Here is a 16,140-nt window from a genome sequence, read left to right as displayed (position 1 = left end):
AGATCGTTTTTATAATAGATAAATAGTCAGATCACAGATAAATTTGTGTTACGTTCTGTGCGTACTTATTTTCAAATATTTGTATTTAATCCTGTTCATAAAACGGAAGTATTAATTTTCAAATTACTTTATTTTCGATGTTTATACTGCGAAACAAAGATATTATTTTTTTTTTAAATCAACGAAGAGCGGTCCTGGTTACAAGTTAACTTAGTGTTGAGCAGACCAGTCAAAAGTTAACTTGGGAACAGGTCTGGTTTTGATCGGATGTGTCCAAGCAGAAGTTAACTTTGTGGCAGGACCGGTTTCCAAGTTAACTTATGTTAACTTTATGACAGGACTGGTTCCGAAGTTAACTTATGTTAACTTTATGACAGGACTGGTTCGAAGTTAACTTATATCAATAGCGGACCTGTTTCCAAGTTAACTTTTTGGCAGACATAAAAACAGTCCTAGGACCAAGTCCGCTTTTCAAGTTAACTAGATTTTGGTCCTAGGACTGGTCAGAGCAGTCCTATATTCGGTCACAGGTTAACTTTGACCAGTCCAAATGACTGGTTATCAAGTTAACTTGCTGTACAGGTTAGGAGTGCACCCATCTGTATCTGTCAAATTCAAGGGAATATTTTTCTTCGATCCTTGTTTGTATGTAATCGGATATGACGTACTATGATCTTGTGGTATTATACAATTAGTTTTAAATTCAAACTTAAATTATTATGTGTACAAAGTATCGTATTTATAGAGTGAAGTTGAAACAACGAGAGAGCAACTATACGGAGAGGTAAAGAGCATGTTTCAGGGATCCCCACTGATGTCACATTTGGTTATAGAAGACAGAATATTCGTAAATGCTAGAAACAAAAATGACCCAGAAATGACAAAGATCAAAACAAGTATTATACGAGAATCCAAACTCCAGCCAACATGGGGACAGAACTTACCAAAATGCTTTATCCCTCTAGAATTAGAATTCGAAAATCTTATCAGAAAGGATATTAATGTAATAACATTTGATGATTTGAGACATATTAACACTCAACACCCTATCAGACCATTGACAGATGCTGAACTCAAGGTTTTCCTGAAATTCCAGCATGCTGTTGGCAAAATTCTATATTTTGATGAACCTGGATTGGATCAACATGTTATACTTTTGCCAACATATCTCATTGATGCTTTCAAATCTATAATCACAGATAAAAGGTTCTGTAAAGGGGAAAGGAAAAGAGAGGCGTTATGGGATCTAATGAGCCAGAAAGGGGTCATCTCCAAATTTGCAATACAAGAACTTTGGAGAAATAGGAAATATCGCATGTTTAAAAAACGCAACGACTACTTATTAGCAGTGATGACTCACCTTGATATACTAGTCGAACCAAAGAGATATGATCCTAATCACAATCGAATACCAGCTGACTTTTACTATGTTGCAAGTATGGTCCAGACTAAAGATGATACTGGATACCTTCTATCTCCATCCTTCAGTGAAAGAAACATTGGAATATCATTCAATTCAAATGACGCAATAATACCTCCAGCTTTATCATTCAGGTTTATCACTTACTGTCTCAGTATTTTTGATGTGAAGAAATACGGTGAGACAAAGGATGACATGCTGTTCCATAGATCTGCAGTATTTACGATTGATCCGTCATTAGATATCCATATTCTATGCGAGGACGAAAGGATTTTTGTCCGTCTTGTTCATGCTAGGAAGAAAATTCTTATAATGAAAGACCTGGCTTCAAGTATCTGTGAATGTTTAAAATCTGCCATTCAGAACATCAGCCATCTTTATATACAAACCAGCAGTGAGAAGTGTGATGTTAACGCAAGGTCTTTTCAACTGAACCTTTGCTGCAGTGTTGTTGAAGATCCTTGTTTGCTATCCATTGAGGAATTTAACACCATCGATGAGAGTTGGATATGTCCAAAACATAAAATAGAACACGAACAGTTTGTGCTGTCTCGTTGGATAACAGAAAAGGTAACTCAATATGTCTATTAATACTCTGAGTGCACTCTACTTATGTTCCATCAATGATGAATAAGGAAAATCTAACCTATTTATTATGTAATTAAGCCACTTGATTTATTTAAGGCGTTATTAATACACATAACAAATGTTATACTAAGAAAAAGGCTAAACATAATACATTTAAGGCTGCAGATAGTTATTTGAATCATATCAACATTATAACAAATCAACTATTTATCTATTCTAAGCAAAATTCCATGTGTAATTGAAATTTATACTTTTAGGACTTTTAAAACATAAAAGCTTACTACTTTAACTTAATACAGATCTTAAAATAGGGATATGTTATTACTTTAAATATTGTTTTGTTATTTGAATATAAAAGGTTTTAAATTATAAATGGGCATGTACAGTCACTTGTTTCAACAGCTGGCTGTACAGTAAAATATATGGTTGATCATAATGCAACTAAAGATAATATATAGAAACTAGGCGTTTTATAAACTCTTAAAATTGCATAATATTTTATCTGTACTATTAAGTGATCATTATATACATATATCATGTTTCAATTTGTTTTATTTCATCAAACTTCTTAACTAAAATTATCGAATTGTATCGAAAAGTTATCGATAATTATATGATATGCTTGGCTGTAATCGATTAAAATAAGATTATGGATAATCTAACATGTCTTTGATTGCAGATTACTTTCGATGACTGGACAAAATATGATCACTCACTATCGGTAACGATAACAGAGTACGATTACTACATCCCTGGTTTTCTAAAATTTTTGCTTTAACTGTTGGTTTGAAACGTAGCATTATTTATTCAATCTTATAAAATACACAGATTCTATAAACAGAGAGCGCACTATTTCGATAATATTTACGAAATGTTAAAACGAAAACACAAAAACGTCGTGAATTTACATGTACTTAATCCCGTTACTTAAATGAATTACCTCTTTAAATGTGAATAACGACGATACAATCATATTGATAGTCAGACCCATCTGGTATCCTCTCGCAATTAAGAAAATACAACATATTCAGTCCTGAAACCGAATTGGTTACGATCTATATAATTTTCACTTTTATTTTTATTGCTGGTCTTATGTAGGTGTTGCCAATTTAAAGATTTTTCATCTCCAGTCAGACAACTATAAAGTGATGTAATTCCTCTCATCCTTCTACAAATTTAATTAATGAGGTACCAAAAGAAAAAAGAAGGATTAATCTTTTAAATTCTGATAATTTCATTATGACATAATTATTACATAATTAATTGTTACGTTATTAGTTGATATATTGTGATGTCCAAACTTGAATGAATTTAGCTACGTTGTTATTCATAGCATCTCAAATTATGTTATAGATTCTTGTACAACACAGTTTGATCTCCAAAACTGTGTCTCAGATTTTTCCTATTGTATTTCATTCTCTCATAAACCTTAAATGAAGTTTGCAACATCAATTCACAAGAAATCACTAAATTTTATTGGGTATAAATTTGTTCTTTTCATGTTTTTGGAAATCTGAGACACAGTTTTGGAGGTCAAGCTGTGTTGTACAAGAATCTATAAAATATTTTGGTGATGCTATGAATAACAAAGAAGCTAAATTCATTCAAGTGTGGACATCACAATATATCAACTGAGTACATAACAATTAATTAGGTAATAATTAAGTCATAATGAAATTATCACAATTTGAAAGATTAATCTTTCCTCTTTCTGTTGGTACCTCATTTATAAAATTCAAAGAAGTATGAAATGAATTTTATCAGTTTAAAGTTGTCTGATTGAAAGTGAAAACAATTTTGTATTGTGCTAAGATTTGATTTTAATTTTCTTTATCAACTTAAGAAATTGCAAAATTTCATTGATTTATCCCTGTATTTTAGGAATCAGAAATACATTGTGAATTAAACTGTCCAGGTAGGTAACTATTTATCTGTAGTTTTAAGAACAGGCAGACAATCCTACCAGCTGTAGAGTAAGAAATCCAGCTTTTGTTCATCATCGACAATATATAACTGAGTTTAATAAGAATAAAAACATAAATTGCACAGAAAACAGTCCTTTATTTAACATGTTTAAAGCTAAAACTAAGGTAAAAAAGTAAAACAAAAATATCAAACTCTAAAGCCTCAGTTCATAAAGCATAACAAAACATAAATTAATCAACATTTATTATTTATTTTATTTCGTATCTCCAATTAAGAGTTTGAACCCCATGGAAATGAACTATTTCTTCGCATGTTAATGTTTTTAGAAAAAGTTTTCATTGTCACGCAAACTTATATCGAATTGAACATATAACATTGACAATTGTATGCAAACATACGATTTAGATACCGATTACATGGTTAAATTTAAATTGCCCACATGATTGTTTAGTTTCTACAATGTACATATATTCTTTCAGGGTGTAATATAGCGGTACTCCACGATTAATCTTTGATTTAACAATAAATACTGATCTCCGAGGAAAATTCAAAAGAAAAAGTATCCAATCAAATAGCAAAATCGAAAGCTTAAACACATCAAACGAATATATAACAACTTAAATTTTCCTGAAATGGTGCAGGCGTTTTCGTATGTAAAAAAATGTTTGATTGTACCTGGTTTTAAAGATAGCTAAACGGAACACTTGTATGACAGTGGCATCAATTCCATTATATTGACAAGTGCATATGCATATACAAGATCAAATAACTTAGTTGACTTCCTTATTACATTTAAATCACCGTTATTTACCCAAGTGTGATACTAATATATAATATTATAATATATATATTAATCTAGAATATCGAGCTTCTTAAAATCATTGAATTTGATATATGATAACCGTTGATGAAGTCGAGGGTTATATTAACTAAGCATTAACAAGGCTTATTCTAATAATTAGTCAACGGGAAACAATGAACCTTTTTTGTGTTAAACTCGCCTAAGAATTTGTCATTGTGACTGACAAGTAAACGCATTCAACTTCTTATACGAAACTTATTTATTGCAGAAGGCAAAATAATTCATACTGTATACTGTCTAAATTTTCTTAAACACTAAAGGCAGAATCCTTTCTTAAGAACACGTTTTGACAAGTTATAATATACAAACACAGAAAACGTGTTACCAAATAACCGAACACTATAATAACACATCCGACCCAATAACCGAACACTATAATAACACATCCGACCCAATAACCGAACACTATAATAACACATCCGACCCAATAACCGAACACTATACATGAAATAACACATTACCATAACGCTATGTTTTACAGTTACACATGAAGCGTTCTTGAGTGAAATTCCGACAGCTCTTCATTTGTGTCGGCTTTCCTCATTGTACAATTTAGATGAGATCCGGGAATTGGTTACCTATCTTGGACTTCCATACATTAACTGGAGCGATCTCTATCAATTTGAAAGTGAACCAGAAGTACTGAAATTCAAAGTACTACGTCGTTGTCACGACAAATCAACACTGACATTCAGACAAATTAAGGAAGCTGTAGAGGAAGGACACATACAAACTCCTCACACTCTTTGCAAGGTAAAAATTTTTGTATCTTCCAATTTGACTTTATTAATTTTTGAAGGCTATGATGATTTTATATTGTAGAGTTAGTGCATTCTAATTATAAAGATCTATTTTAGACTTTTAAATCACATTTATTACAATTCTGTAGCTTTAACATTTACTCATTATAAGATTAACACTACTATTCTCAATATTCATCATACTCAGACTCAGAAATCAACCAATTACAATACTGTATTCGGTTTTCCGAAATATTATAAAATGTTCGAGTTCCGAATGAGGCACCACCGTAGGGTAAAAAACAAATATGCGAATTCTATTCTAAAATACAAGGTATTTAGATTGTATGTATTCTTACTGACCTTTTGATTTTTCAGTAACCACATCTGTCTAATAAAGGACTTCCATAGTAACACTGAAGCGGCCTTGATTACCAATAGTCTTGATTTGTATTGTTTGAAAGAGATTTCATACACCTCTTGACAATCTGATAAAGATCCCATGTCAGATCTATATCTATATTATATCATGTTTTCTACATCTGATACAATGAAGATCCTATGTCAGAGCTTTATTTATATTATATCATGTTTTCTACATCTGATACAATAAAGATCCCATGTCAGAGCTATATTTAAATTATATCATGTGTTCTACATCTGATACAATAAAGATCCCATGTCAGACCTATATTTATGTTATATCTTGTTTTCTACATCTGATACAATAAAGATCCCATGTCAGAGCTATATTTATGTTATATCTTGTTTTCTACATCTGATACAATAAAGATCCCATGTCAGAGCTATATTTATATTATATCATGTTTTCTACATCTGATACAATAAAGATCCCATGTCAGAGCTATATCTATATTATATCATGTTTTCTACATCTGATACAATAAAGATCCCATGTCAGACCTATATTTATATTATATCATGTTTTCTACATCTGATACAATAAAGATCCCATGTCAGAGCTATATTTATATTATATCATGTTTTCTACATCTGATACAATAAAGATCCCATGTTAGAGCTATATTTATATTATATCATGTTTTCTACATCTGATACAATAAAGATCCCATGTCAGAGCTATATTTATATTTGATCATGGCTTGTTTTCTACATCTGATACAATAAAGATCCCATGTCAGAGCTATATTTATATTATATCATGACTTGTTTTCTACATCTGATACAATAAAGATCCCATATCAGAGCTATATTTATATTAGATCATGGCTTGTTTTCTACATCTGATACAATAAAGATCCCATGTCAGAGCTATATTTATATTATATCATGACTTGTTTTCTACATCTGATACAATAAAGATCCCATGTCAGAGCTATATTTATATTATATCATGACTTGTTTTCTACATCTGATACAATAAAGATCCCATATCAGAGCTATATTTATATTAGATCATGGCTTGTTTTCTACATCTGATACAATATAGATCCCATATCAGAGCTATATTTGTATAATATCATGTTTTCTACATCTGATACAATAAAGATCCCATGTCAGAGCTATATTTATATTAGATCATGGCTTGTTTTCTACATCTGATACAATGAAGATTCTATGTCAGAGCTATATTTATATTAGATCATGGCTTGTTTTCTACATCTGATACAATAAAGATCCCATATCGGAGCTATATTTATATTATATCATGTGTTCTACATCTGATACAATAAAGATCCCATATCAGAGCTATATTTATATTAGATCATGGCTTGTTTTCTACATCTGATACAATAAAGATCCCATGTCAGAGCTATATCTATATTATACCATGTTTTCAATACGTTCGCAGTTTATCTGTTTCCCTCGGTTTATCATTTTTTGTTATCTTGATTTGTATTTTTTAACGGTTGTATGAGACTTGAACATTAATACATTACTTTCACCCCATATTTATCGACTATATATTGTATTTAAAATAGTATTGAGTACACTAACAGCATGGAAATGTTTCTTATAGGTAATGAAAGGATCATCCGTAGACTTCGGTAAGTAAACCTTCTTAACTGTTTTTGGTGGTATGTCAGATATATGTAGAAGCCAAGTAAGAGGACTTCCTCCAGTTGTTGGTACATGTAAACATCTATGCTTACATGCAACACTGGCATGTGCTTAGCGACAAATTGTAAATCATAAAAATCCAGCAACACCACAATAAACATTTATCAGAACATAATTCAATTTCTACTTGAAAAACTTGGTATTGTAAATGGTATAAAAACCTTATTTCGAAAATATGCTTCACAAATATTCAGCTGATATGCAAAGGCAAATAACAATTAACGCATGGATGATACCTAATTACATTATTTTTTCAAAGACCAAAAATTAACAAGACACATTGCAAAGGTAACCACATATTCAGATAATACGTATGAATATTATTTGTCTGCTCAAAATATATCATAAGGAGATTGTTTATTTACGTAACCTGAATATGTCAAAGCTCTTAAAATAAGATTTTTGAATTGAATAACAATGTAACATTCTCGTTATAGCAATTTTAAGCAACTATAATTAATATTATAAATGCATCTGTGTACATGTTTAAGAAGAAGGGCGAAAGATACCAAACGAACATATTCAGAGTCATTATTTGAAAATTAATTGAAAACGCCATAGCTAAAATAAATAGTACATAAAAAACAACATAGAAAACTAAACACTAAATAACAAGAACCCTACCAAGTACTGGGGGTGATATCAGATGTTTCGGAAGGATAAGCATATCCTGCTCCACATGTGGCACCCGTCGTGATGCTCTTGTAAGTACAAACCCGGTTAAATTCAATATGTCACATTCGGGATGACCAAGTGGACGGGATTGTAGTACGACATTAGCAACATATTCTCTATTATCTGTGAAACGGATATTCCGTAACGGTCAAACAACTCGTGATGGCGTCCGTAAAATTTACAAAGGGATGATTTCAACTTCATCACTTAGAACTCTTGGTTTTAAAGATCATAATGAGCAGCAACTCTCTATCAAGGAAATCATGAAAGGACGTACAATGCCTGTAGCATCGTTCCAACTGGGAGATATATAGCCCGTATGCAGGCGCTGCAATTTTCCTACATAAAAACGGAAAGTTCACAATTAGAAAGCTGAAATTATCTCTGTTGTCAAAATTGTTTTTCAACCAACCCTCATTGTTGTCTATTCATGCTATTAGACAATTTAGATAAAACAAATATTTTTGCTACATCGTATACATAAATGTATTATTTTCATTTTGAATTCAAACCAATTTTCAAACAATAAGGAATTGATATATGAACTTGTATAAAGTGTACTTGTTATTACCAAGGTCATGATCATCGTTCTGAATTTGCAATATTGTTACTAGTAATTGGGTACATACATGTATATATGTGTGAATGTGTTTTTCATCTTACTGTCTTGTTTCTTGTTTTTGTCTGTTTAAGTTTTTTTAGGGTTGTTTGATGGATTCGAAAACTTTTGATGGAGATTTTCGACAAGTCGGAATAAACAATGAAAATTTCGGGCATAAGGTCACATGTACTAACCAATTGTTTTAATGATATTTTAGAGACTGACCCAGAGAAATGGGACCTTGTTCCAACTGATAAAGATATTGACAAAATGGCGCCTTTGATTGGAAACAAATCCTTACTGTATCTGATTGAACTTGGTTTGGATTTCTGTATATGGGAAGATATACACCAGAGACATTGTGAGATGAAAAATTATTTAGTGAAGCTGAACAGGGTAATTTTAGACAAATGGTTGAAGTTTTGTAAGGAAAGAAACGTAAGACCAACAATGCGGATGATCGCCCAAGCCTACAAAAATATTGGAAAAGATGTTAAAGTTATTGAAACCACCCTCTCCCTCTGACTTGAATAACTTCTTTGCTCTTTTATGTGTACACCGTTGTTGTCTGTATATGAGTTAAGTACAAATTGGATAAAACACAAACAGACTTATGAAGTCTTCTCCATTTAACAGTTATAGCAATATATTACAAAAATATTATATGAGCATGCAAGTATAGAATAGTATATCTATTTAATATATATAGATAGATATGGATCAAAAGACTGAAAATTGAAGAAAAAAGAAAATAATAATAATACAGAAAAAAAAATAAAAAAAATAAATGAATATTTCGAAAACCAAACACCAAAAAATTATACAAAATTAAGAAAAGAAAAAATAAAAAGGACAAAAAAGGGGGAAGAATTTTACTTTGATGATCATGGGTGTGCGATCGTAGTTTGCTATCTAGACAATTTGAAATATTTCCGAACTTTTAATAAACTCGAAGACATTTTTGAAAATGGTTTGGTTTTGCTCTAGAGAAAGAAGTTATATATACGTTAATCAATAGTGTTGATTTCACGTAGACGTCAATTGATTACAACTCATTGTCAACTGATTTTTATAGTTCGTTCTTATGTTGTACTGTTAGACCACTGTCCCAGGCTAAGGGGAATGTATGGATCCCGCTTTCATCTTTAACCCCGCCATATTAAGTATGTTTATGCTTGTAATTTAGTGGTTGCCGTTGGTTTATGTGTTACATATTTGTTTTTCATTCATTTTTTGTGCATATACAGGCCTCTACAATAACTTTCTTTTCAACTTGTCCTGTAGGACAAGTACATACCAAAATTTACTTGTCCCAATGAAATTGTTACTTGTCCAAAAAATTTCTATTAAAAATAACCTTTTTATATTTTTAGTTGATAAAAGGAACAAAACGAATTTAAACAATAGACAGGATTTTATGTATTTCTTTTGAGTTGAAATACTTTTCAAAAATATGAGTCAAGTTCAACTGAATCTAGTCATGTCACAGGACTTAGGTTCTAGTTTTTCATCAATGCCCGTCTCATCAGACTCTAAACATGAGGCACCATCTGATAGGCCTGTACACTCATTGGATTTGTATAATCCTGGTTTTTTTTTAATTTGAAAAAGTTTATTGAAATGCAATCAATAAAAAGAAGAAGATAAGGTATGATTGCCAATGAGACAACTCTCTACAAGAGACCAAATGACACATAAATTAACAACTATAGGTCACCATATTGTCAGTATTGTTTTTTTCTACCTATTATGATCAAATATGATTTTGTGAATTTAATGGTAAATAAAAATATAAAAATTTTGTGAAAAAATTACCAGTATGGTATTTGTTATAAGGAACAGAATAATGTAGCAAAATGAGGTACTGATTTGTCTTGGTCCCAAATGTCTCTTGCCTTGCCAAACTGTCTATCAATCATGTCTACTAAATATGTCTCCTACGGTGCCAAACTGTCTATTAAACTTGGAGCTAAACCTGTAGAGGTGACGAACTGTCCTGTAAAGTTACCTTATCTACAAAGCGCATCATGCATCATTGATTCGGATCAGTAAGACTGGTTTCCGAGAATAGTATACCTTTTACCTGTTAAAAAAAGTACCTGACAAAGAACCAGTAAAAAATTATCGATTGCAACAAGTAGTTGTTGAAGAAAAAGGTTTTGCATTTGAATAAACAGAATGCAGAAACATGTCAAACTAATATTTGTTTTCTTGTTTTTTGTTTATATAATTACTTTGTTCATCAAAGTTTGATTAAATTTATTTTCTGCTGAATAATTGTGCTTGTCCCGACGGACAAGCTTGATACAGCTTTTACTTGTCCAACCTTTTTTCCCTCTGGTACCGGACAATCGGACAAGCGTTATTGTCGAGGCCTGATATATAAGCCTTTATTTTTCTCTTTTGAATTATTTACATTGTCATTTTAGGGGCTGCCTATGCGGTATGGGCTTTGCTGATTGTTGAAGGTCGTACGCTTATAAATGTCTATGTATTATATCTTTTATCATTTCCGTTTTGTCATTGCACTCTATGTATTTTTAATTTCCGTTTTGTCATTGTACTCCATGTATTATACCTTTTATCATTTCCGTTTTGTCATTGTTCTCTATGTATTATACCTTTGATCATTTCCGTTTTGTCATTGTACTCTATGTATTATACCTTTTTATCATTTCCGTTTTGTCATTGTACTCTATGTATTATACCTTTTTATCATTTCCGTTTTGTCATTGTACTCTATGTATTATACCTTTTATAATTTCCGTTTTGTCATTGTACTCCATGTATTATACCTTTTTTTCATTTCCGTTTTGTCATCGTACTCTATGTATTTTACCTTTTATCATTTCCGTTTTGTTAAGTTACTCTATGTATTATACCTTTTATCATTTCCGTTTTGTCATTGCACTCTATTTATTTTTAATTTCCGTTTTGTCATTGTACTCCATGTATTATACCTTTTATCATTTCCGTTTTGTCATTGTGCTCTATGTATTATACCTTTGATCATTTCCGTTTTGTCATTGTACTCTATGTATTATACCTTTTTATCATTTCCGTTTTGTCATTGTACTCTATGTATTATACCTTTTTATCATTTCCGTTTTGTCATTGTACTCTATGTATTATACCTTTTATAATTTCCGTTTTGTCATTGTACTCCATGTATTATACCTTTTTTTCATTTCCGTTTTGTCATCGTACTCTATGTATTTTACCTTTTATCATTTCCGTTTTGTTAAGTTACTCTATGTATTATACCTTTTAACATTTCCGTTTTGTCATTGTACTCTATTATTATACCTTTTATCATTTCCGTTTTGTCATTGTACTCCATGTATTAAACCTTTTATCATTTCCGTTTTGTCATTGTACTCTTTTTATTATACCTTTATTCATTTCCGTTTTGTCATTGTACTCTTTGTATTATACCTGTTACCATTTCCGTTTTGTTATTCGACTCTATGTTGTATAGCGTTTTATCATATACCTTTTTTTATTTTACTCCCTGATTTATAGCCTATTATTCTTACCATAGAAACAGAGGTTGACAACATTAAACTTGTAGTATTTTCTATGATCCTTATTAACATGTTAGTTGTTTCCCTTAATCATTTTGTACGGTCTGTGTTTTGGTAATTTCTAGAATTTATCTTAATTAATCAAAAGAGGAATTATTCATATGGTTATATACATGCAACAGCTATTGTAGCAATAACTAGATACATGCGGAAAAGAAGTTATCGGGATTTCTAGTTTACAATTACATTTTAATTGGTTATCGTATCAATGCAATATGACGTCAAAACCCGAATGTTTTGATACTGATCAGCATTCAAAATTAACAAAAATGAGAAAAAAAGTATCGCTAAGATAAATTATGAGTCTTTTATATAATTTTCTATAAAACAAGTAAAAAACGACTGAAGAATACTAACAAAAAATGTTGGTTGTTAAAATATATTGCGTACACAATTAATTAAACCAAATACTTGGTAATTAAGGTTGCTTTTTCATTGCCCTAATTCAAACACATTGTCTTCATTAAGTCATTATTCAATATAGTACTTCTAAGCAATTTTGATTAAACCACAGATCTGTTTTAATAAATTATGAAACATTCTGCATGACATGCGTTCTTTTATCACCCTTATATTGTTTAAAATCATGTTTTTTTTTTAAATTTTACAACATTATTATATTCTGTTTGTACAGACAGTCTGTTAACATTATTATGTGTTTATTATATAGTATGGAAACAGCTAAATACAATCGTCAGTAAGTGCACAGTAATGAATCCCGGTCCAATGAAGAAAACGGATTTTCATTTTTGGAAGTATCACCGTATGAATTGAAGTCAAATGCTATTGTTATAATTTCGACACATTTATACGAATCATCAGGATCAATATGCTGATTTACACTAACAAAACTAATGGCAACAATCTATGATTTAAAATTCGTATTTTTTTTTTTAAATTCATTATAAACCACAATGGCTGAGTGGAATAATTGTATTGCTATCAGTAACAAAACTTACTCTCCATGTATCCTTTACATTTTTTTGTAAGTGTCATTCTACCTGTTGTCTTTTAAAGCATAAAATGTAAACATATTATATGATTAGATGTTGGCTTGCTGTTAAATATGAGTCTCTATAATTGTATCTTCTTGGATATGCTGATTTATCATAACTGCTTTTATAATAAAGTAATAAAAATTCTACGATCTCAATGTTATTGCCACTCTTTTAAAGTTACAAATTATATAAAACTTCAGCACATAGAATTTATAGTTCAAGTCATTCTTGTTATTTGTGAAGTAGACCCTAAATTTGTATCTATTAGGTCTTTTTGCGATTCGATGAACTTTTTTGGAAAAAGGAACAGTACTTCTTTGACAAATACCTGGCTCGTGATTTGTTTGTTCTGACAGGGATGACGTTTTAGTCTGTAACCTTTTGAATACCGTATCAGTTGATAAGTATGTACTCCATATGCGGTTGAAGTTGGTTAATCGGTTCTAAAGCTGACAGCTGTAGTATTTCATGGTAGATATATAAATGAAGATGTGGTATGAATGCCAATGAGACAACTATCCGTCTAAGTGTAGAAGTGAGAGAGGTAAATCTCTATCTGTTTTTTCCGAATCTATATGTATATCTATATCACAAGGATACACAGAGGACTCAATCAGAAAGTTTTGGAATATTGATCAAAAGATCACCAATAAACCTGAAAATGAAATCAAATAATTTGGCTGTTTTGCTCGATAAAGATGTTTTAATGCTACAGTTACATTCCGATGTTATAATCTCATTAATCAATAAGGAGATACATTTCAAGGTCACAATAAATTAAACTGAGGGTATCACGTGCACTCCAAAAAGGAAGAAGATCGTGTGCTACTAAAGATTAAACTTCTTTTGCATGCATCACCTTCCATGACAATTCCATGTTTGTTTGAATAATTAAAGGCAATCTTACACATTATTTATTGTGATGTGTTTCTACCAAATTCACAACTACAACTTATTCCTCATAGCTGCCTGAAAGGTTATTTAGTTGTTATTTACAGACCTGGGGTGCATTTCTTTAACATAAATATCTAACATGATTCAGTATAATGTTTTGATCAGAAACATGATCTAATGTACTATAAAAACAATATGTTTTTAGAAAACCAAAACATGTTTCTGTTTCCCAAAACATGTTGTATTTTTCTGTTTTCTGTTTCTTTAAAACAAACCGTCTACGATCATATAGTTGTCTTAGCAGCTCATTCCTTTCTAGAGCTGCAAAAGTCATGCTCTACAAATGTAATTCATAAAACTTTTAGCACAAAACCATTTCTAATAATATTTAGTGTCACTGTCAATGAACAGATAAAAAATGCAATTAGGTGTAATATAGCTATGTTGAATTAGTTGCTCCAAATTGCACTTTCAATGAGTTTCGCCAGGATATTCGACTCACAAGACTGAGAGGAACTTTTAAAGCTATACTTTGCAACATGTACATTGAAAGCTTAGCTTGAATGCAGACAAATTAACATTCAGGGCTGGTATGCCAAACAGTTTCATAGAGAAAAAGTTACTAATTAACCTATGTAATGGTATAACATATAGATATGATGTGCTGAATGTAAGTGTTTACAAAGTAATTTATTGTCCAGAATTCTATTATTATAATATATATTATCGTTTTGGTGCGGCTCTACATTATCATCATGATTTTTGTATAACGATGGTAATATCGTTTTGGTATGGCTCTACATAACAATCATGATCTTAGTATAACTAAGTATGGTAATATCGTTTTGGTCTGGCTCTACATATCACCATACTTAGTTTTACTAAAATTATGATTGTAATGTAGAGCCACACCTAAACGATATCACCATACTTAGTTATACTAAAATCATGATTGTAATGTAGAGCCACACCAAAACGATATCACCATACTTAGTTATACTAAAATCATGATTGTAATGTAGAGCCACACCAAAACGATATCACCATACTTAGTTATACTGAAATCATGATTCTAATGTAGAGCCACACCAAAACGATCTCAACATACTTAGTTATACTAAAATCATGATTGTAATGTAGAGCCACGCCAAAACGATATTACCGTATTTAGTTATACTTAAATTATGATTGTACTGAGAGCCACACCTAATCGATATCACCATACTTAGTTATACTAAAATCATGAGTGTAATGTAGAGCCACACCAAAACGATATCACCATACTTAGTTATACTAAAATCATGATTCTAATGTAAACCCACACCTAAACGATATCACCATATTTAGTTATACTAAAATCATGATTCTAATGTAGAGCCACACCAAAACGATATCACCATACTTAGTTATACTAAAATCATGATTGTAATGTACAGCCACGCCAAAACGATATTACCGTACTTAGTTATACTAAAATCATGATTGTTATGTAGAGCCACACCAAAACGATATTACAGTACTTAGTTATACTAAAATCATGATTGTAATGTAGAGCCACACCAAAACGATATTACCGTACTTAGTTATACTAAAATCATAATTGTTATGTAGAGCCACACCAAAACGATATCACCATACTTAGGTATACTAAAATCATGATTGTAATGTAGAGCCACACCAAAACGATATTACAGCACTTAGATATATACTAAAATCATGATTGTTAATTAGAGTCACACCAAAACGATA

At 30.9% G+C, this 16,140-nt stretch overlaps 1 protein-coding gene across 1 annotated transcript in view; it reads left to right on the top strand.

Annotated features, from left to right (window-relative positions):
• Positions 1–9,626, top strand: part of LOC139526339 (uncharacterized) — a 58,015-nt gene extending 48,389 nt beyond the window's left edge. Inside the window, exons 9-13 of the mRNA XM_071321473.1 lie at positions 746–1,990; positions 3,890–3,923; positions 5,278–5,549; positions 7,539–7,566; positions 9,133–9,626. Coding sequence (XP_071177574.1) covers positions 746–1,990; positions 3,890–3,923; positions 5,278–5,549; positions 7,539–7,566; positions 9,133–9,440 — 1,887 coding nt within the window. The 3' untranslated portion in view covers positions 9,441–9,626. The remainder of the gene's footprint in view (positions 1–745; positions 1,991–3,889; positions 3,924–5,277; positions 5,550–7,538; positions 7,567–9,132) is intronic.
• Positions 9,627–16,140: the final 6,514 nt, after the last annotated feature.

This window comes from Mytilus edulis, chromosome 6 (genome assembly GCF_963676685.1).
Source record: "Mytilus edulis chromosome 6, xbMytEdul2.2, whole genome shotgun sequence".
NCBI classification, from domain to species: Eukaryota; Metazoa; Mollusca; class Bivalvia; order Mytilida; family Mytilidae; genus Mytilus; species Mytilus edulis.
The sequence above is the reverse complement of the archived record's forward strand: the minus strand, read 5'-3'. Positions and strand labels throughout refer to the sequence as shown.